Genomic DNA, 22,790 nt, shown 5'->3' on the forward strand with positions numbered 1-22,790 from the left:
TTTTTTTTTTTGGCATAATGGGTTAATGTGTGATGCCAACAGGATGCCACAGGAGCTGCCTGCTTTGTGGAAGGCCGCTTGCTCCCTTGCATGGATGTGCCCCCATCTATCCTTGCTCCAACCTTGCATCCCTGAGTAGGGTTCTACCCCAGGTAGCTGCCTTGCATTTTTAGTTTATTGGTGTTTGGGAGGAGGGAGGGGCTAGAAAGACCTGGTAGCCACACTGGTTGGCTGTTTATTTAGTTGGATGCTTTCCTCCTGCTCTTTAGCCACTGCTGTTCAGGATTTATGGGTAACTCTTCCTGCCCTGGCACCCACACCTCTGCTGCTTCTGAGGGACATGAAAGCACAGTGGAGGGAAGAGCGGAATGTCTCCAGGCAGCTGCTGTCTTCCCTCAGAGCTGGGACGATGCCTTCTGAAGCTTCTTAATGCTTCTTCAGATGGCTTTGCTTCCTTCTTCCTTTCCCTGTTGTGCAGCTGCTACGCACCATCTTCATTGGAGAGGGCAGTACTTTCAGGGATGGAACAAGTTTGGATTACAAGAATGCCCAACTGACTCCTTAAACCAGAGCTAGTAGACCTTAAGATCAAACAGAAAACCTAGCCATATGTGGTGACATCAAAGAAAAAGGAGACACTCTTTAGCCATATCACATAGGAGAGAGAGCAAGCTATGGCTGCAGGGGGCCTTAGTTTCAGAGTTACTCACTCCTTTCCAGAAACAGGATAGAAAGCTCACCCTCAGAGGCTTCCTGCCTCTTTCTTTCAGCCCAGTTCACAGGTCCTGAGGCAGCAGGAATCTTATCCTCCCTTGGCGCTATGTATGGAAACTGTAGGGACCATAGTGACCCCAGAGAAGCCTTGGGTGGGAGGCCCCTAGAATCTCAGAAAGCAGAAACAATTTGGGAAGGATTGAAGAATTACAGAGTTATAAGTAGATCTTCTGTTTCCCTGTGTGGGCAAGGTAGTCGGACTCACTGAGCCTCAGTTTACCACACCTGTAAGTTACGAAGGAGAATATCAGGCCCATGGGTTGTTGTGAAGATTTCGAGACAGGCTATCAAACTCTGGCCATCTGTCCGTCCTGGAACTCGTAGCAGGCAGTTTGGTGGTGGGCATGCTGGCCTGGTGCTCTTACATCTCCATGTGTGATCATGATAGCATCGTAGCAGGCACAGCCGTATGGCAGTTTTGTGACATGTAATGAAAGTCCATGGTAAAGTCCTGACTCAACCTGCCCAGATGCAGTGTGGGGACAGCCATGGTCACAACTGAAAGCATCTCAAGAGCTCTCTTTGTCCATGTAGGAGTGGCAGGGGGTTTACTATGCCAGACGGAAATCCGGGGACAGCATCCAACAGCACGTGAAGATCACCCCAGTGATTGGCCAAGGAGGGTGAGAACAAACGCTTCCAGTCTTTTTCTGTGACAGATAAGGACCCACACTCTCGTGGGCGTTGTCTGGCACACTGCAGCACACACAGTAGGGTTTGCCCTGCCGTATGTGGCCAGCAGCAATCTCCAGACACGACTTCCCTCTGCCCTTGTCCCTGTCTCCTATTCATGGTATGTCATGAGCCATCAGCCTTACTACTCAGCCATGCATGACCCTTTTTTCTGACACCTCAGAGTTCTCAGGCTGTCCTTCCTCCTTGGCAAGTAAGCTCCAGCTAGCACTACTGGTGTCTGCCCTCAGGCCACAGGATGCCAGCCTTCTCTCTCTCTCTCTCTCTCTCTCTCTCTCTCTCTCTCTCTCTCTCTCTCTCTCTCTCTCTTTCTCTCTCAGGCTTCTAGATTCTTCCAGATCGACTCTGAGCTTACACAAGGGCTTAGAGAGTCCTAGCGGCACTAACCCACTACAGCATGCATCGGAACAGAAACCATAGCACCCAGCACCCGACCAGAGAAACATGGGGGCAGGGCTTGGGAAATAAAACATGATTCTCTTTCCTTCTCTTAGTTACATTTTGAGGGAAGGCTTGTAGCGCCAGATGGGACCCCTAGCTGAATTTCACTGATGAGCCTTGCAGCCAGCCTATGAAGGTCAATACTGCCTGATGGATTGACCCTGTAAGGGACACGTGATATGTGACATATTGACCGTGTAAGGGACATGTGATGTGTGACAGTGGTTACCTGGAACCAAATAACCCCTCCCACATATGGTTCTCAGGACCACCTGAGTTCGATTCATAGCATCATGGGATTAGAAAACCGGCCTCTTCCATTAGATCACCCATCTATTTGACGGTTGCCTCCTTCTAATTTTCCTTGCTGGATTAGTTTGAAAGTTGTTCTCAAGTTGAGAGGCCACTGCCTAGTGTCCCTGGTGTCTCCTCTCTGCCTGCCCTCTGACACTTGAAGGTTCTGACAGGCTCCTAAAGAAGGGTTGTCCACCACAGGGAGAGGCTGCCTGCCCTCCCCTCCCCAACGGGTATTGTCTCGGCTCATTGGTCCCAACAGTGGCCGGTGCAGAGCCACGGAAAGAAGGCAGTGCCTGGGGCTGTCACATTGTCCTCACGGTCACCTTAGATTGTCTTCTTGGAAAGGGGGCAAGCTGAGTCCCTTTCTGTGTGTTTGACTAGAGTCAGTGCGTAACCAAACATGGAGGCGACATGCTCCTGCCTGGCAGGTTCTATCAGAATAAATTTTCCTGATTTCACAGGTGAAGGAAAGTTCTTTTATCCAGACACGATTTTGTGTTATTTCCCAAATTGTAGGCAGTGAGTTCTCAGAGGCAATTCTGATTAAAAATAGGGACGTTTTTACCCCTTCTTGCTTGGGTGTGATGTTCGTGTCATGGGATCCATCCGTATCTTCCCATGTTCTCTTCAGAGAATCCTTCAGGGAAAAGCAAACCAGGAAGAAGAGACAGGCCTAGGAAGGAAGGGATGCTCCAGAGGCTGGTGGGTAGCTAGTCTTCCGTAGTGTAATTCATAGCTTTGCCCTCGGGAGAGCATCCACCCATGCGCTTCCTTGCATAGGGCTTGTGTCCCCAGCATCTTTTGCCCTGCTTCCCCTGTGAGGATGATGAGCAAGGCCGCAGGCTCGGTTCCTGGATTCAAAACAACAATTTAAAAAATGCCATCCCTGATGATGAAGCACAGTGTTCAACAAAGGATGCTTAAAAGGAAAACATCGGTGTCGTCCTTATGATGATCCACGGTGCACGACATAGGTGGTTTAAGAGGAAAACACCAGTGTCATCCTATGGTGAAACACAGTGTGCCATAAAGAAACATTTAAAAATAAAGAGCAACCAGTGAAATTTGGTCACCATCCAAATGAGTCTTTTGCTTTTCATGTAAGCAGTGAAATATTTGTGTCAGTAGAATTCAAGCCAGTAGGTTTTTTGTTTGTTTGTTTTTGTTTTTGTTTTGTGTGTGTGTGTGTGTGGTGGCATGTCAATCTGTTGTGAAGCTATCCAGGGATCAAACTTCAGGAGGCAGATGAAAAAGTGACAAGCTCATGAAGAAGATGTGGCCACGTCATCGGGGACTGCAGGAAGGGCCAGGCCAGTGGGGATTGCAGGGAGGAGATTTGCACTAGGGCGGGGCTAGAGCTCAGCCTGGAGGAGACCTGTATCCGTGTGCTGACTTGTTGCATCCTCTCCTACCTGACTCACTAATCACTGACTGTTTATGTTACTAGGAAAATTAGGCACTTTGTCTCCCTCAAGAAGCTGTGCTGTACCACTGACAGTAACAAGCAGGTACAGTATCCAGCGTCCTCTGCCGCGCTGTCAGCTTGCTTCATGCGTCATTCCCACCCCTGGTCTCTGCTTGTCTTTCTCTGTATTTTCTTGCAATTGCCGACTAAGAAGGTGTATGGGGAAACCTCAGGCAGTTGGCTGGTTTGGGTGGGTTTCTTTTTTTTTTTTTCCAGTTCTCCACAGCCTGTCTTACTTTCTCAGGAGTATGTGCTTTGATTATGGTATGCCTCCTAGCTCTCTCCAGGCTAATACATTTTATGGGAATGTAGGATTCTTCCTCAAAACAACAAAGAGAAAGAAAGCAAGCAAGCAAGAAAGAAAGAAAGAAAGAATAAAAAAATTTCTTAAAAATTATCATTTCTTATCTTAATTTTTTAAACAAAAGAAAAGTATATATCCATGTAAGCATCCAGCTCACAGCCAAAATAAGAACCATTCCAAATTAGCACTGCAATTTTTTCCCTTACATTACACCATAGGGAGCAGTACATTTTAAACGCTGTCTTCTGAAGCAACAGAATTTTAGCAAGCTGGTAGATTTAAGAATGTTTCGAGGTAGTTTTATAATGTTACAGAGTTTGTTTCAGGTATTTTATGTGATTTATATTTTTTTACTATTTGATCATATAATCTCCATATCATACCTTATAATTCATGGACCATGAAGTATAAAATAAACATGGCTAGCAATGAGATACTTTTAATGTGTTAATTATGACTTTTGACTTGGCCTTAAAAGAAGGAACAGTGTCTGGAGGAATTTCAAAGGTGCCTTTTGTCACCTAGTGGGGATGGTGAGGGGGAAGATGAGGTGTAGCCGTGCGCGGAGCTGAGCCAGCAGGAAGATGAAAGCCTCCAGCATTCCTCCTAGAGAAGGTTCCAGAGGGATAGGGACACTGAATCGCCTGAGCTTCGAGGAGTCCCAGGTGTCAAAAGTCTCTGTGCTTATATACTTGCTCATGAGATTGAGTCCAACCCAAAATGTTTCCTTCACCTCTGAGAACCTAGTGTAGGCTCAGGGAAAAAAAGCTATTAGAAACACATGCAGGGAGGCGAGACCTTGGGAAGGAAGAGAGTGGACCGTCACGGGGACAAAACATCAGCAAACAACATCACACTGAGACACGCCAGGGGGAAGAATGAGGCTCGCGTGAGCAGTGGCAAGCGAGAGGGACACGGGATGATGGTGTCCCTTTAGAGATGGACCTCTGTAGACCCATGATGCGGTGCAGGCCACCATTTTCAGGTGGTGGGTGGGTCAACAAGACAGGGCAAGCTGGCTCAGCTGCATCTATTTTTCATTGCCAGAAATTAACCAGGGACAACTGACATCCCAGATCCAGCATGCCTTTCTCCCATAGGAGCCGTGGCAGCGGCTCCAGGCCAGGCTCTATGAACCATCAAGATCAGCTCGTGGCGGCCTTGCATTTTTAGCAAAGGGTGGAGCTATAAGCTAGGCCGTTTCCTTCCCCCTCATTCCCCGTCTTTCTCACCCTACTGAAGCAAATTCCAGCGCCCCTACATCAATCCCCATTCCTCTACAACCACAAACCTTACTGGTCCTTCGTGGCTCAGCCCGAGAATCATGGAGTAGCCCTTCCTTCCCAAGACCCGCCCCCCCAAAGCCCCTTTGCCCCTTTGTCTCCCTCCCCGTTGTCATAGCCATCTGCATACTAAATTGCAATGCCACAGCTTTTGTATGCCCAGCCGCCAGCGCACAGTAAGCCTGGGGCTGCTGGTTAAGCTTAGGGAAAGTGGAGTGTCTCAGTCCTGGCCTCCCGTGAACTCTGCCTGCTGCCCACAGGGAGAGGACAGGCCGGGAGCATAGGATGCCAGGACACGGAGGCTGCCTCGCCTCTGCAGCTCTAAATAGAAACCCCTTTGCTACCATGAATCAGTTGCCGTTCTGAGAAGAGGGGAAAAACGCAGAGCTTGGATCCCCTGAGCCACTGACGTCACCTAATGGTGCTGCACAGGCCTAAGAAAGAGACTCTTAGATTTTTTTTCCAATAATAAAGCATAAAGCATCTTGTCCCCCTGGCTGGCTACAGTACTTTTCTTTCTCCCCAAAGAAGGCTGAAGCCATGGAGATGGCTCAGGGCTGGGGAGGGCTCTTGGAGCAGAGCAGCCTGTCTGCAGGCGTGCGTTCTGAGGTTCTGCATCTGGGTTTCCAGCCCTGACGTCAGAATCAACCCGTGGGCTTGCATTTGAACGGGGGAATGGAGCTGTGTACCAGGCAGTTCACTTCTTTCTGGTCATATTTGTCATCCAGAAAGTTCTCTCTCTCTCTCTCTCTCTCGCTCTCTCTCTCTCTCGCTCTCTCTCTCTCATCAGTGGGCTCTGAGCAATATGCCAAGAGGCTAGAAAGTTCAATGAGGTGTGTCTACTGCACACACTTGCTCTCCCACACACCTATTCAGTATGGGCACCCAGAAGCCACAGGCCAGAGACAGGTAAACAGATTAAACAAAGTGGAACCCAGAGAGAGAAAACTGAAACTGTAGGTGCCAAAACCCAGGCCTGAGAAGGCTGGGGAAGGCGTCTGTTGGGGACATGGCGATGCTCTGAACAGAGGGCAGCTATTGAACCCAGTATGCTAGGCCACCTGGGAAGCCTCGCTGCTCTCGCTGTAGCTCAGCTCCGGCCTGGGCATCACAGAGTCAGAGTCAACAACACACTGACAACACAGCTTCCTTGAGAGGTAAGGTGGCCAAGCCTACAATGGTGAAAACCTTACTCTGAGGCACAGATTACTTTTTGAGACAGGGTTGTTAGAACTGTGAAGTCAGTCAGTCTAGCCTCTAGGATGGGACCCAGCACCTTGATTGAGAGTTACTAGGCAAGGTGAGCAGCATCGAGACTCTGACTGGCTCATCACTGGCCCAGGAGCACAGTCTGTGCTGGGTTTAAAAGTCAGAAAAGACTGTCTTGAGCATCTGCCTTACCATCCAAGTGTTTCCCCGCCAAACAGATTCTGTGTTGTGCTTGACCCATATGTAAAGCCATTATGTCTCGCACGGCATTACGGACAATATGTGTTTATCCTTCAAAGGGCGCATCCAAGTGTGTGACCCCTTGCAGTTGAAGAGAGAAGGCTACTGCAACAACAACTCCAGTGGCCTCTGAGAGTGGCCACTCCCATTTAGGAGTGTGCTTTCAGTCACTGATGTGCTGTCACACGGCAGAGTTCAGATGTACGTGACTTACCGCGGGCGTCCTGAAATAATGTGTTGATCCGTTTGAGAAAAACCACTAAATCAACAAAAGCATCCACATCTGTTTCCATTTAGCTCTTGTGTATATTTATATGAAACTATTTAAGGAAAGGCCTTTGATATTGGAAAACCACATTTTTGAACAGGCAGCTCCTGAGTGCTGAATGGAGCGCCTGCTAGGCCTGGGGTGCTGAGGGCATAAGACACAGAACTCATGACAGGGAAGGGGACACGGAAGGGAAGCTGGTGGTACTGTGGTAGCGCCTGGTAGGATTGTGTGTGTGTGTGTGTGTGTGTGTGTGTGTGTGTGTGTGTGTGTGTGTGTGTGTGTGTTTGTAAGGTCTTGGATCAGAGAAGGAGAAACATTTGTAGTCTGCTGGTGGTGGTGGCTGATAAAAACTGGCTGTGACAGGCTTTGTGAGGCTCAGAGGTGTCATAATGTTTTGCCTGATGGAAGGGAAGGCAATCCAAAGACACCGCCTGGGGACCGACACAGAGCAGAGTTGAGAGGTAGACTGGCAGGGATGCTCAGGCCTCAGCATCGCGGCGCCTTTGCCCTCTCTGCTCTCTCTCTCTCTCTCTCTCTCCAAGTCCTCTCTGTCATGTCACTAGATGTTTATAAGGCCCTGAGCCCATGGTGGAAGATGAGAGAAAGATGAAAGAAGGCGCTGTGAGTCTCAGCTGGAAATATGGCTTGCCTCTATGAGAATCCACTCAAGCCCCGCCCCTTCAGCAGGGAAGCCCCTCAAAGTGAGCCTCAGCAACAGAGGCCAAAGCAGCGTAGGGAAAGGATAGAGCGCCTTAAGAAAGGCGAGGCAGGTTGGGAATGGATACGAAACAGAAGTAACTGAGTGGTTTCTTAAACGTTGTTCTCTGTTTATCTCTAATGTGTTTAAGACAAGTAAGAGTAAAGGAGTGGGACCGTGGTGGCATTTGGAGAGGGAGGTCTTTGCTCTGAAATTTAATTTCGATCTTGAGGGCTGAACTTTTATGTGGTGTGTCATTTGAGCCATTATATATTGCCACACAGTCCCTTGGCCCGACATTTTAGAAGCAAAGTTGGTCTTTTACTAAGAAACTATTTTAAGCTAGGTAGCGGTGGTACACGCCTTTAATCCCAGCACTCAGCAGACAGAGGCAAATGGATCTGTGAGTTTGAGACCAGCCAGATCTACAGAGAGAGTTCCAGAATAGCCAGGGCTACACAGAGAAGCCTTGTCTCAAAAAATCCAAAAAGAAAGAAGAAGAAGGAGGAGGAAGATGAGGAGGAGAAGGAGGAAGAAAAAGAGGAGGAAGAAGAGGAAGAAGGAGAAAGAGGAAGAGGAGAAGAAGAAGAAGAAGAAGAAGAAGAAGAAGAAGAAGAAGAAGAAGAAGAAGAAGAAGAAAGAAAGAAAGAAAAATAAACTATTTAATACAGATTTAAAGACACGCATTAGTAGAAGGGAAGGGGACAGAGCAGGAGACACTACTGACCCCCATAGTGAGGTCAAGTGCTGGCTTCTCAAAGCAATGACTGAGACCCAAAAATCTGAGCATTTTGCTCACTAGCTTTTTATATAACACACAGAAGCTTGTCTTCTTGCAAAGCAGAAGCTAGTGGCCAACCTGTCAGGAGTCCATCCACCTTACAGTAAGGACCTGTCAAGGTCTGGAGGTGTTAGTCATTTCTTAATGTAAATGAAAATATGTCTAACCCTGACACAATTGCGCCACTCGTCAGTTACAACTGTCATCTGGATACATTACAGGCCAGAAACAAACAAACAAACAAAAACAAACAAACCCAACTAAAGCATTCTATAAGAGTCAGTTGCTATAACTCACAGTTAGAATTTACAAAAGGAGTGTCTCGTTTTCATAGTATTTAGAAGTGATGTATAGCATGCATCTTTTAAACATCAAGGTCTGGGGAGTTTATAACTACACAGCTCAGATCTGTCATTGTGGTGAAAAGGCCTCTGCAGACTAGGTGCCTACAACAACGAGTTAGTGTTTGGGGTTTTTCTGTTTGTTTTTGTTTTTTAGGTAGTCAGGGTTTGGCCAGAGTGTATTGACTTCCACTTCACCCCAGTGTAATTATGATAGACTCAGAGGCAGACACCTGCATTTTGCAGTGAGCCTGTGGTGAAGCCTTTTCCAGAAGCACCATGGAAGGAGTGGGTTCGGAGGCACTTTGCCTTATTATTTCTTAGTTGATGGCAGATGGCTGTGGGCTGGGAGGCCTGACATGTGTACTGTGGGTAAATGGGACGGTGTCTTGGTGCAGGCTGGACAAGACAGCTCCTGAGATTTTTTTTCCCAAGGGATTCCAGTGTAGTGCCTGGGTGAAACCTCCAGGCTAAGAGGAATCTTGGCAGGATGCGATCAGGTGTGAGCTGATTATGAGAGTCCAGGAGTTCTGGCAGGAAGCAGTGGGGGAGGGGAAGCCAGGGGTGTAGTTTGACCTACAGGCCATAGTGATGCCGCCTAACTGAAGGATAGCTAGTTTCTTCTTCTCACAGTGGCGAGTAGCCCCTCCCCCCCCCCCAAGAGAATGCCTATAGGGACAGGGCCCATGATGTCATCGTCTGTATATATCCCTCCTGGCCTTGGCATGAAAATTAACTGTGGATAAAACAAGGCTTGCAGTTCCTGGAAGTCAGGAGCCCTGGGTCATCTCCCAGGCCTAAGAGATGAGCCACACCTGGGTTGCTGGAACTGTCCTGTAGCCCTACAGCAGGACCAGCACGGGAAACTGCTGTTTAGTCTGAGCAGGTAAACACCATGGATGACTCCCAGCTTGCCATCCCAGCTGTGCCTCTGGCCCCTGTGAGAAAAAGGGCTGGCTTTTATCTGGAGCACTGCTTTTCCCGGCCCTTCACTACAGGCCCCAACATGTTTCTCTCTCCCATGTCTGACCTGACAGCACGGATGCGAACCCGACCCGTCCCTCATCTCCCGCCCAGCCTGATTCAGCCGACAGGTGTTTGGGTTTTTCATTTCTTTTCGCCATTAATGTTTCATAGTTGTGATATTATTGCAGGGAAAGAAAATGGCATGGGTGGGGTTTATTTAGTTTGCTGTCTAATTTAAATTTGAAAAAAAAAAACCACCCATCACCCTTTGGGACATTAAGACTATTGTGGTTTTTTAAAATTAATCTTTAATAAATCATTTTTTACTGGGGCCACAGGGCTGAAACTCCAAATCGTATTTCTCTGCTTGTCACGGCTGGGCTGTAAGTGACAAACTGTCTGCTCTATCATCTGCAGAAAGTACAGAATTCTGTGTAAACAGTCTCGAGACACTTAATGAAATGACACATCTGAGAGACGCACTGTTGGCTGGTTTTGTCTTTGAGCAAATGTCATAGCGTCTACGTGTACAAGCTGAGAGAGTCACAGATGTCATCAGGTGATACAGTCTTTGAGGTCACGGTTGTACGTAAATGGCACAACACTGACAGAAATGTCATTGCAGCTGAGAGGTAGCACCCCGAGTGTCCCAGGGTAGCACACTGCTGTCTAGGCGTGGTGCGGCCTGCAGGGAGGGGCCCACTGTGGGCAGACTTGAGCTGTGCCTGTGAACCAGAGCTGCTGTTCTCATGGGTGGCCGAATTCTTCCTGCTGGAAGCTGGAGGGCCAAAGCATGCACACTGCAGCCTGCAAACCCTGCCTTGCACAGCAGGCTGTGTTTCTGTGGTTGAACTCAGTCTCACAGCACACTTCCTGGTTGTGACTTTGGTCTCTTGATTCTTAAAATTCCCCTGGCAACCTGGACAGCTTTCTGTTTTTCCCAAGGCTCCCCAGAGCCCCAAATTGCAGAGTTTTAGTGAGGCCCAGGAGTGAGCAGCTTTGCATGGCCTTAATGGCCCGTCCATCCGTCATTCTCGTTGTGGAACTTGCACCATGTTGCTAGCATGTCGGCTACATGGTCCTGGCTGAGGCCAATGAGAACAGGGTAGACTTTATAAGGGACTTCAGATACAGAAGTTGCTCGGGTTCCTGGGGAACTTGACCTTTAACACTCTGCCTTCAGTAGCATCATTTCCAGAAGAAAGTATGGCTTCCTATTTGGACTCTGACAGACACATGTCTCTGCCAGAAGAATCTCTATTTTCTCCAGAACCCCTTGGGCTAGAGCAGCGGTTCTCAACCTTCCTAACGCCGAGACTCTTCAATACAGTTCCTCATGTTGTGGTGACCTCCAACTCTGATTTTGCTACTGTTATGAATCCTAATGTAAAGATCTGACATTCAGCATGACCGCCTTTGCGGGTTACAAGCCACAGGTTGAGAACTGCTGAGCCAAAGGCTCACCTCTTCCCTGGCGTACCCCACTCACATCCAGTGTCACCTCTTCCCTGGCGTACCCCACTCACATCCAGTGTCACCTCTTCCCTGGCGTACCCCACTCACATCCAGTGTCACCTCTTCCCTGGCGTACCCCACTCACATCCAGTGTCACCTCTTCAACTTGATACTTAGACTGTTGACTTTTTTCTTTAAAGCTTGGCCTGGCTCCTAGCAGCCTCTGAGGTCTGTCCGAGTGGCTCAAGTCCCAGCATATGGCCCCTCGACCCTCCTGGGACTCGGCCTCCTCCTCCCTCCCTTTAGAACCTCTACTCCAGCAGCCTTGATCCATGTAGTAGCCAATGAGTCTTAGGTCCGGATTCCCCTGTATGCATTCAAAAATGAGATGGGGGAGCCCTTGCCCCCATGCCCAGGTCTTGAGTTTTGTTCAATCCCCAGTACTACTTCCCAGTGGGAGAGAATGATCTAGTTTCTCCCACAAAGTGTCCCCCCTTAGCAGTGAGTGCCTGTCCTTTGGGGGCTCCCGGATATATGATGGAATCAACAGACTAAGTGTGCCTCTACGTAGCCCCTGACAGTGTGCAGCCAGAGTGACACAGCCCCTCACAGGACAAAGCGCATCCGTGGCACTACAGACGTTTGTTCTTTCCTCTTCCCCCCACTTACCTCTTGCTGCCCCCCTGATCTGGCTTTACCCCCCCTCCACCCTTTCATAGATTAGTTTTATTAAACATTTCATCTTAACAGAGGCATATAATATGTGCATATTTTGTAAAGCACTTTTGGCTTATGTTTTAAGACCTGTGTTTTGTGGTGCCTGGGTTCTGCAGCTTTTAGTCACCCAGTAGTGTTCTGTTGGGTGAACATGTGTTTGTTTGCTTATCTGTTGTCCTATTGGTAGTACCTGAACTGGTTTTACTCTTGGGCTATTATGAATAAACCTGCTATGAATATTCATCCACATGCTTTGTTCTAAATTATTTTCATTTCCTTTCTGAATATACCCAGTAGTAGACTCGCCTTGTCACACATTAGGAGCATGTCAGTTTTATAAGTGACTGCCAGTTCTTTCCCCAAGATATGACCTTCATCAAAACAGCAAGCAGGAGAGCCCATAACCCTCTTGTTAAGAGCTGGTGTTGTTGCAAGTAATTTTAGCCATTGAGTAAGTGTATTACTTTTAGTTTGTAGGTCTGTCTCTGTGTAGTCCCTGATAATGTGCGCACATTGGGGACTAATGACTGAGGAGTTTTCCATGTGTTACTGGCCTCTTGTATATCACTTGTAAAGTGTCTATTGAAGGCCTTTGGCATTTTAGTTGGGTTGTCTTTATTATTGAGTTCAACTACATTATACATCAATATACTGCCAGATATGTTTGCTCATGTTTTTCCTCTATTCTTTCTTTTTATTCATTTGACAACATTTTAATTATCAGTTTTTAACTTGATGTCAGTGTGTGACAGGTACTGCTTTCTGTGGCCTTCTTTGCCTATCCCCCAGTTCCAAAGATAATATATATTTAATGATATATGTTTATATATAATATTTAATATTTATTTTAAAGACTTAAAGTTTGGACTTTTACATTTAGTATGCGTTGCATCTAGAATTATTTTCATGACATCACATGAGATAAACTTAGTATCTGCCTATAAAGATATCTGATTATTAAAACTCGGGCATTTATTGGAAGTACTTTCCTCATCGAATTACTTTGACATCTTTAGTAAGTAGTTGCATAATGCAGTCTACCTACAGACTCTTCCACTGTGTGGCTCAATTTGTGACTCCATAAGTTAATTGCATACTTTCTTAACTGCTGTAAGTCTTGAAGTCAAGTACTATACGTTCTTCCACTGCTTTGCTTCCCTATGTTCTTTGCCTTTCTATATACATTTTTTAATTAGATGGGTAATGTTTATACCACAAGCATCCACTGAAGCTGTAGATCAGCTAGAGAAAACCAGTATTTAACAGTATTGAGCCTTCCAGTCTGTGAGCAGTCAGAACTATCCACTTCTTTTGAGCTTTGCTTTCTCTCTACAATGGCTACTTTGTGTACATCCCAGGAATGTAGCTGTGTTGTTTGTGAGCCTCCAAGACCACCTGTCTTGTTCTATGGCCCATTGGAAAGATTTAGATTCCAAGGCAGTGATAGTGTTTCCTTACAGGGAGTAGATGGGGGTAGGGAATGCCATCACAGGCAGAGTTGGGGGGAATCTTGGCCACACCTCCCTTGTTCCACTCTTCCTCAGCATTGGAAAGAAACAACAGGTATGCCCTGTCACGGACGGACTCAGCTTCTCTTTCTCTTTCAGTTCAAGGCCCTTTATGATTTCCTTTTAATTTCTTCTTTGGTCCATGAGCTATTTAGAAATTTTGTTTTGGGTTTGAGGCATTTTCTAGATTTTTTTTTTCTGGCAATTTTAAATTTATTGTCAGAGAACATACTTTGTATAGTTTTAATCTACTTAAAATTTATTAACATCTTTTGTTTCTGTTTTCAGCCAGTATTTCAGAAAGATTCATTTGGAAAGGCTGTGTTCTGCTTTTGTTGAGTAGAATGTCTTAGCAATCTCAATTAGATCTTCATATCACCATGTTTTTTTGCTAATTCTTTTCTAATTCTAACATACGATAAAAGAGGATGTTAAGATTATCTATTGCTCCATTTAATTCTTATAGTTAGTGTTTGATGTATTTTGAGGTTTTATTGCTAAGAACTTCATTTGTGATCACCACATTTATTATGGTTATGTCTTTCTGATTAATTGATCCTTTTATGATTTCAAACATTATCATTTAAATGGTTTAAAGTGGTACTTTATCTTATCTTTTACTTATCCTACTTTATTTAATATTAAACCAGCCACTCTAGTAATCTTCAGCATATTTGTTTATATTACCTTTTCCTATCCCTATATTTTCAAGCCATGCTGCATTTTGATGTTTTATCAGCTGTGATAGTCTCTGCTTTTTAACTGGAGTCTTTGGCTCATTAACATTTAATGTAATTATTGGTGTGGTCAGGAATGGGTCTTTCATTTTACTATTTGGGTTTTTTGTTTTGTTTTGTTTTTTTAACATTCTTTTGTTTTCATTTGTCTATTCTTTTATACAGCTTTTCTTTTATATTATTTAAACAATTTTTGAATGTAATCCTTTAATTTTTAGATTTTTTGTTATATCTGTTATTTTTAATAATGCAGAGTTATTAAGAATTACTTAGCAATACAGAATTACTTAGGATTACCATATACAGCTTTAACTTCCCACTGTTAGACCATTAACCTAATAGTCTACCAAATCATGTGGAACACAAATGTTTGTTTTATAAGACCCAGTTGTTGGCTACTCACCTATTCATCACGCTATAGCTTTCATGTATATTATTGCATCTATATACATAGTAAATTTCACCAGGCAATGTTATTATATTTTCCCTAGTATATATTATTTATATAAATAAACAAAAAAATATCAAGTATTTGCTATTCCTGAGCACTGAAGAATAGGGAAAAAGCAATCTGTATATTTGTTTTGTACTTCCTTCTCTCTGGATAGTTTTCTGCATTTGAGCAAATGCCATAAGCATTCAGCCTTGGCCTCCTCCCTCTGTGACATATCAACAGGATCGTTAGCTATTGCAGGCTTCACAGAGCCATATAGTCTTACACCTACCTTCTCTGCTTTGGGCTCTCTAATTCTTGAGAAGTTGCATAGTAATATGACACTTTAGACACTGGAGCTCTTACCAGAGGATGCAGCTAACTTCTCCAGCACTCCTTCAGAAATCGCTGCCATATATGTGAGGATTAGATGCTGGCACAGGGATGTGGCCACTATCAAAGTCTCTGGCTATATTCCTAGGTCTTTTCTGCTGGCAGTTTTGTTGTGGGGCGGTGAACAGCCCCCTGGATTTGTATTCCCTGTCTTCTCTCTTGCATAGAGTTCCTGCCTTATCATAGGAGTAGTTTTATCCCAGGAGTGTGTTTCATAGAGACCTGTAGAGATAAAGGCTCAACACACACAGCTCCAAGCAGGCAGTGTCAGGGTAGACAGATGACCTGTCCAAATGGTCCCAAATAAACTGTTACTCAGGCACCTTTAACAAGAAGTACTCCAATTCTTGCTTCCGGGTATGAATTCTGAATGTCTTCAGCACAGTGGTGCCAATGTTTGCAAAACTAAAAATTTACAATTAAAAAAAAAAAAAAGTAAAGTTCAGCTCTAGAGCCAGAGTGCCACTTGACTGACTTAGCTTCCATCTGTGCCCCTGTCTCCCTTCTATCACCTGCTTCCCCCACCTCCACCCCCTAAATTCCATCGAGGTTCTTGCTTGTGTTTGGTGATGTTTTGCGTTCCCAGACGGGAGAAGGTCATCTAGGCCACGAGGGATTGATGTGATGCCTAGAAATGATACATGCTGCTCCGTTTGTGCTTTTGTTTCCCTTTGAGGAGTGCCGTCTGACCCCCTCACATGCCTGGCATTTCTAGCAGAGCACTTGCAGAGAAAAGTGGGTGAGTCGTCACCATGTCCTAGCATTCCCTAGCGTCCCCGTGACTGACTAGGAATGACTGCAGCATTCCAAGGAGCGAAGGGCTCCTTATATAGTTCAGTTTTTATTGAGCATCAAGATGGGAGGTGTTTCCAGTTCGCTTTTGGTTCCTTACCCTTTGGGAGTCACGTATTCTCTGCCACACCCTCAGTGTGCCTGGCCCGGAGCAGAAACTCAATAAACACTTCCTGGATGAGTGAACTCATAGGGGCAGTGCCTGGTTTTGTCTCCTAGTGCATAGTAAATAGGTCACAGCCATCTTTGCTTCAGGAGCCCAGTAAGCATTTCTGAGTTAGATTAGACATGCCTTTTGACTCTGGGATGATTATTTACGGGATGTAGTGGAAATTTTGATGAAGGATGCTTTCAGGACCTCAGGTCACAGAATAACAAAGCTGCCTTTTTGCCGGCGGCTTCTCATTACTCGCCTCTGTGCACTGGCTCTCGCTTCTAGCTTGTGTTAAAGCGAGTGGGATGAAGTCCTGGTGTCGTTAAGTCCTTTAGTGAGTCTTCTGTTGAGACCTCCCTATGTCAGGGCTAGCAGAGCATTGGGTCTCAGCAAATTCCCTCATTCTCTCAACCAAATCTAGCAAGCACGTGAGCCTTTGTGGGGCAAAAGTCCCATTTGGCACTGACCAGTATTTAAAAAACAAAACATTAGGCAAAAAGAAATCTCTTATTAAGCCTACATATGTTATACATAATTTCTTCTTGCCATGGAGCCTTGAAGGGGTGTGGCAGGAAGAACAACAGTGTGAAAGGGAAGACCTCCCCACCTCCCGCCTCTTACCCTACCCCATCTCCCCACCCCACCCCCACCCCTGACCCCCCACCCACCCCATGTGCTGCTCTCAGGACACCATCCCACATAAGTTTGACTCTGAGCTTTGGAGGAAGGGAAGGCACAGGCAATGTAATAAGTCACTGAATCCCCATATCTGAGAACCAGAAGCCAACCATGAAAGAGGCAGCCAGAGAGGCTGCCATCGTCCCCCACCCCACCCCACCCCATCCCATGGGCCAGCACAGCCCCTGGGCCCACGCTCCTAGCTTCCCTTTGGGCCTTCTCAGAAATGAAGTTTCATCTCTGCTATCCAGTCAAAAACTATGGGGTAGGACCTCGCCGTCTTAGCACACCTTTCAGACATTTCACACATTTATTAAAAAGAAAAAGAGGTGATTGTTAATTTTAGATGCCAACTTGTCTAAGTTATAGAATACCTGAATAGCTTTTTCTGGGTACATCTCTCTGGGAGGGTAGTTCCCACAGGGATGGGATCCAAGTCAATGGAGAAGTCAATGAAGAAGGGCCCAGCCACAGTGACGTGGGTGAGCACCATCCAAGGGACTGAGACCCCTGTAGAATTGGAAGGCAGAGAAGGCATTCTCCTGAGCTTTGGACCCGTCTTCACCCTCCTGCACGGTGGAGGTGTGGCAGATTCTTAGTGGTTTAGACCCGGCACTGATACTGTCGGAGCCCTTTGCTCTCCTGCTTGCAGACAGCATCTTGTGAGACTCTGCCCCCTCCAGCATTTCATGTGACAATTAGCATCCTGCTGCAGGTGTCCCGTGAATAACTGCCTGATAGGGCAGGTGCTATAGATTATACCATGAGAAAGCAGAAGCATGGTGAAGTCCCTAAGTCCCTCAGGTGTACAGCTACAGAGAGAGAGATCAAAACACCTGTTGCCAAAAGTTAGGCTCTGGCTGAGGGGACAGATCAGTGTGAGCACTTGTGCCTACTGTATTTAAGCCCCTGGGCTCTGCCCCCCACCACCCCCTGCCAAACTGCAAACTGCAAAACTATTGTTTTTAAATTACATGTATTATCTGTAGACCCGGCTAGCAATCAATCAATACACAGACACTTTTGTTATATTTTAAAATAGCCTTAGTTAACCTGGGGCAGGGCAGATATCAAGCCTCTACACCACTTTCCATAGTGGGGCAAGCACAGGATCCCTGTCTCAATCCCATGCCATCTATCAAGTTACCTCCCATCCATAATCCCACATACTTGCTAATGTTCTTCATCTGGCCCGGCTTCTCCATCCACGCTGGCCATGTGCTTCTCCTCCAGCTAACCCATGGCGGCCTTCCTCTCCTCCCTTCAGGTCTCTCCCTCCTTCTCCTGGTGGTGGTCCTTCTTCTTCCCAGAATTCCTTCCTCTCCTAGCCCCACCTATCTCCTGCCCTGCCCAGGTGGGATGGCTTTTTGTTGTTGTTGTTGTTGTTGTTGTTAAGCAAAAGGTTGGTCACAGAGACAGTAAGCAGTAATTAGCATCAAAATACATCAGACTACCCCCCAACAAAAAACACCCAGGCCTATTAATTTTTCTGCTTTACCAGTGTGTCTCAAGTGCTAAGGTGGAATGAACCACTGTGTAAGTCTGGAGGGAGGTCGTCGGTAGTTCTAACGCACTCCCAGGCATTGATGATATTGCTGGTGTACTGACCACAGCCTGGGTGTGATTGTGTCCTGTGTTACCTCATACTCCTCAGGCCTAAGGCCCAGCCTCAAATGAGGCTCACACATGAACACTTTGGGCCCACTAAGCCAGTAAGTTTGACTCAGGGACTCTCGGGTAGAGAGACAGGGCATTGCGCAGTTCGAATGAGCAAGGTATTTTTCAAAATGATTATTGTTGGGACTAGAGAAATGGCTCAGTGGTTACGACCACTTACTGCTCTTTCAGGAGGACAGAGTTCAGTTCCTAGCACCCACATCAGGTGGCCGACTCCTCTATCTCCAGGGCTAAGAGTCTACACCCTCTTCCGGGCACCAAGCACACCTGCACTCACATATACACGCCATCCCCGTACATAAATTTAAAATGGAAAATACGTTTTAAACAATTTACTGAGAAAAACCATGAAAGCATAACTGTGCAAAGGTTCTTCCAAATGAGTGCAGGATGTAGAGCCAGCAGCCACCAGCCTGGCAATTCAGGGACGTTTGACCGAGGGACACCTATGGCATCTGAACACGTAGCTGTGGCACTGCAAAGGAAGTGACGATTCAACTCTCCCAAGAAAACAGTGGACAGCAGATGAGAGTAATCCTGAACCGGGCTGACATTCGCTCCCTGTCCTGGGAAGACAGCTCTGGCTCTGTCCTTTGAATCTTGGGTCAGCTTAAACAGCCACATCCCCTTTCATCCATATCAGACCACTGCACGCCACTTTGACATGAGTAACATTTTAAATGCTGTTCAGATAAAAGGGAAGAGATGCCATCATACTGCTTACTAGGTTCACAGTTGTTGCTGCAGGGAAGAGGCCTGCGCCCCGCCTCCTCCTCCACCACCACCACCACCACCACCAGGATCTGCATCAATACACCCTAAGCCACCAACTGTCTCAGTGTTGTTGGCTGCTGAGATCCAGCTCAGAATACAGAAAAGTACATGAGCTGGACACTGATGAGGTGTCTTGTTCCGTGGCAGGAGGCCCCACTGGCGTGAGTTTTTGAAACTACAGCAGACTGAAAAGAGATCTTTGATCTGCACATCAGAGCCTTTTGTGTTTTCTTGAGAAAAAAAAATGATCATCACAGTGTTTTCACTGGAGAAGGGTGCTGAAAGATGTCTGTGTGATGCCACTCACTGCCATTTCGTTCTGCGTGCATGAAGGAAGGTCTCCAGGGACTTGGTCCCCACTGTCAGATCTCTGCACCCAGCACTCAAGCCTGGCTAGTCAGAGTTCTGTCACATCCATGGAAGCCCTCCGTTTGTAGTAAATGAAGAATTCTGAGTATTTAAAAAAAAGATATGTTTAGCAAGTCAATCCCTGAGCCACCCTGATTATTTAAGCAGATAATATCTTTGTCCATCCAAACCACCTAGTTACTGCTTTTTATAATATCTGTGGGACAGAAGAAACACAGAAAAATTTTGATAGTACAAATAAGTCTGAGCTTGAAAAACATGGTGATCAAAGCTCCTCTTCAGCAAAGCCAGCGTTCTTTTCCATGACTGTACTGGTTGTTTTTTCATCCATGTGACACAAATGAGAGTCACCTGTGACGAGAGAACCGCAATTGAAAAATCGCCTTGATCAGATTGGCTTGGGGGCATGTCTTTGGGGGCATCTCCCCGATTAATGACTGATGTGGCAATGCCCAGCCCATTGTGGGTAGGACCATGCCTGGGCATGTGGTCCTAGGTTTTTATAAGAAAGCAGGCTGAGCAAGCCATAGGGAATAAGCCAGAAAGCGGTGGCCCTCTGTGGTCTCCGCCCCAAGTTGGTCTTGATTGGATACGTCTTATGTTCAGTGGCCTCTACGCCCCAGATATTGTTAGCACTGGATACACAATAGTAATCAAGTTAGACATAAAGCCTCCTTTTAAGCAGCAACAGGCAGATTAGTCACAGACACTAGGTCACGTTTGTGCTAAGTCACTAAGAGAAGCCCATTGAGAGCACGTGACCGGAAAAAAAGGGGCTTGACCTCATGAGGGGCTGAAAGGGGAAGAAAGTGGTTGAAAACCTTCCTGGTGGGAGTCATACATGAGCAAGACCTGCCGGGACAGGGTGAGGGGACGGGAGCAGACTGAGAAGCTTTTCAGAAGAGACCTGAGCACTCAGGGTAGCATGGCTGTGCTCAGCAGCATGCCTGGAGAGCGAGCCAGAGCCAGACCCCACGGGAGAGTCTCACTGCCTGAGGCCAACGGGAAGCGGAAGTTCTTATGATTTGATTTGATTTGATTTTGTTATTGTTGTTTTGAGTCAAGGTCTCGATATACAGCCTTGGTTGTCCTGAAATTCACTGTGTAGACCTGGCTGGCCTCAAACTCACAGAGATCCACCTGCTTCTGCCTTTGAACCCCCGATGCCGAGTGATGGGATTAAAGTCATGCACCACCCAACACTTTCTTATGAAAACTTTATATATAAAATTTTTTGTGGTAAATTAAATTTTAAGTTGATTTTAATAGAACAATTGGAAGACATGTGCATGACTACCCATTCACTACCTCACTACCTCACTACCTCAGTCCCATGGTTAGCAGATGAGTGCATCATGATCCATCCATGGTCCTGAAATAATCCTTCATTGCATCCTTTTCTGTTTTGTTTTGTTTTTTTTAATTGCGGGCCAACAATTATGCATTGGGCACACATCAGTGTAGCTTACAGTTTGTTCTATCAGCATGCATATTAAGGAGAGTTTAGTAACTTTTTGTTTTAGAGGTAGAAAATGTACAATCTTATTGTTTCCCTGGAGTTTGACTAAGAACATATCTCTAACTCCCAAATCATCAGAAGAAACTAAAATTTACTCAGCAGTTCCCTTGAGGGCCTTCATAGCCTGTGCCTACCTGCACCCAGAAGGCTTGATTCTATATTATTTAATAATAGACTTGCTACCACTTCATCTAGTGTGGGCTCTGCTGTCCGCCCTCTTTTGCTCACTAGAAGTTTCTGAGCTCCACCTGGGTTGGGTGCACCACTAACATCTTTCTGTTTATTTGGGGCTTTTGTTTTATATTTAGTTTGGGTTTTTTTTTTATGTTGTTGTTGTTTGTTTTCAGTCTATCATCTTGTTAATGGAGCCCTAGGCTTCTTTGAATATCCTTGAATAAGTTACTTTTATGATGAAACTTCTTACCTGGGGTAATAATTTGTCATGGGGATATTTGTATACATTGGTGTAAAAGCACCAGACTTGGCCTTCAAAAGGTTTGAATGTTTTTATCCTCGTATTCCCTGTTTATCCTTGACAGTTTCTTCTTAGGCATCTGGTGGGTGAGGAGGGGATACGATCTTCCTTTAAATGTAGAAAATAATTTATTCAAGGACTTTATAAAGATTCATAAACCTAATGGGAATCCCTGAAAATCTGAAAAAAAAATTAAATTCGGTATCACTAAAATTTACTTAGCTTCATGGCATTTGAGATTTTTGTCCATTATAGGATGATCTAAGGGTGTCATAAACTCTTTTCGCTTACAACTTCTTCTTACCCAAGATAGGTACAGGGAATAGGAATACAAGTCAAACACTTACTGATTATAAATCATAGGGAGGATGTAAAATGATTCTGTGATATATGCATAGTTTAACATGTTTTAAAGATGACAAATTTGCACACTAGTTGGATGGATGTTTATTTCCACGTAAAGGGCTAAGTGTTGGCTGAGCATTTGCTACTGCAGAACACGGATCACTTTCAGGGTTTTCCAGGGTTGATCAACATTTTTATTTTATAGTCATCAATATTAAGAATACCAACTTGCAAAAATACATAGTACAAAATGGCAGAAGCATGCATGTGGCCATTTCAGAAGTCGTTGGAAATCCCCTCCCAGAATTGAAGAAGATTATGCTGGGACTTGAGTCTGCTGAGCTGATGTCAGAGAGAAGCTGCCTGGTAATAGTTGAAAGCATTTAAACCCGGAACCAGTAAGGAGAGAAAGGCCCGAACCAGCCTGTTCTAAGCTGATTCTGTTACTAAGACAATCAGATCATGAAGTTTTTACTCACTTCTGCCACAATACAGACCAAAGGATACTAATTGATATTTACATGCTGTGGGACAATGGTAGGAAACTAGTAAATCGTTTTTCTATAATGAATGTTTCCATCAGAGCAGAAAATTATAGCAATGCATAACATACAGCCTGGAATCTGAGCTGAGGTGCAGCAGGCAGCGTTATTGGCGCCATGTGGGTGGCAGTCTGTGCAGTGCCAACTGCAGGCGTGTTTTTCTGAACCAGGGCGTCAGCGAAGTGGCTGCTCCAGTACACTCGAGTACTGCTGGAAACGCCTGGGTTTCTTACGTGCTGATTCTGAACTCATTTGGTCACAGGGCATTCTTTATTGCCAAGCGTTTTGTGCCTTCCACAGTCGTCTCCTCGCCCCGTGTGTGATTATGACCCACAGGCTAAAAAGTATGGGCCTACGTGAACCTGAGGGGCTTTCACACCACGATAAACTGAGAGCATAGTTTTTAAATGAATATCGTTTAAGAAACAAATGACCCTGAAATCTCTCTCTCTCTCTCTCT

At 45.7% G+C, this 22,790-nt stretch overlaps 1 protein-coding gene across 9 annotated transcripts in view; it reads left to right on the forward strand.

Moving 5' to 3' along the window:
- PDE8B (phosphodiesterase 8B) overlaps window positions 1-22,790 on the forward strand; it is a 219,058-nt gene that overhangs the window by 164,362 nt on the left and 31,906 nt on the right. For 5 of the 9 annotated variants that reach the window (XM_084802310.1, XM_084802311.1, XM_084802303.1 and 2 more), the window contains 2 exons: window positions 1,309-1,397; window positions 3,653-3,713. The exons of the other annotated variants lie outside the window; for them this stretch is intronic. In XM_084802310.1, coding sequence (XP_084658436.1) covers window positions 1,309-1,397; window positions 3,653-3,713 — 150 coding nt within the window. The remainder of the gene's footprint in view (window positions 1-1,308; window positions 1,398-3,652; window positions 3,714-22,790) is intronic. 9 annotated transcript variants of the gene reach the window in all.

Source organism: Acomys minous (genome assembly GCF_964271855.1).
Source record: "Acomys minous genome assembly, chromosome: 11".
Taxonomy (NCBI): Eukaryota; Metazoa; Chordata; class Mammalia; order Rodentia; family Muridae; genus Acomys; species Acomys minous.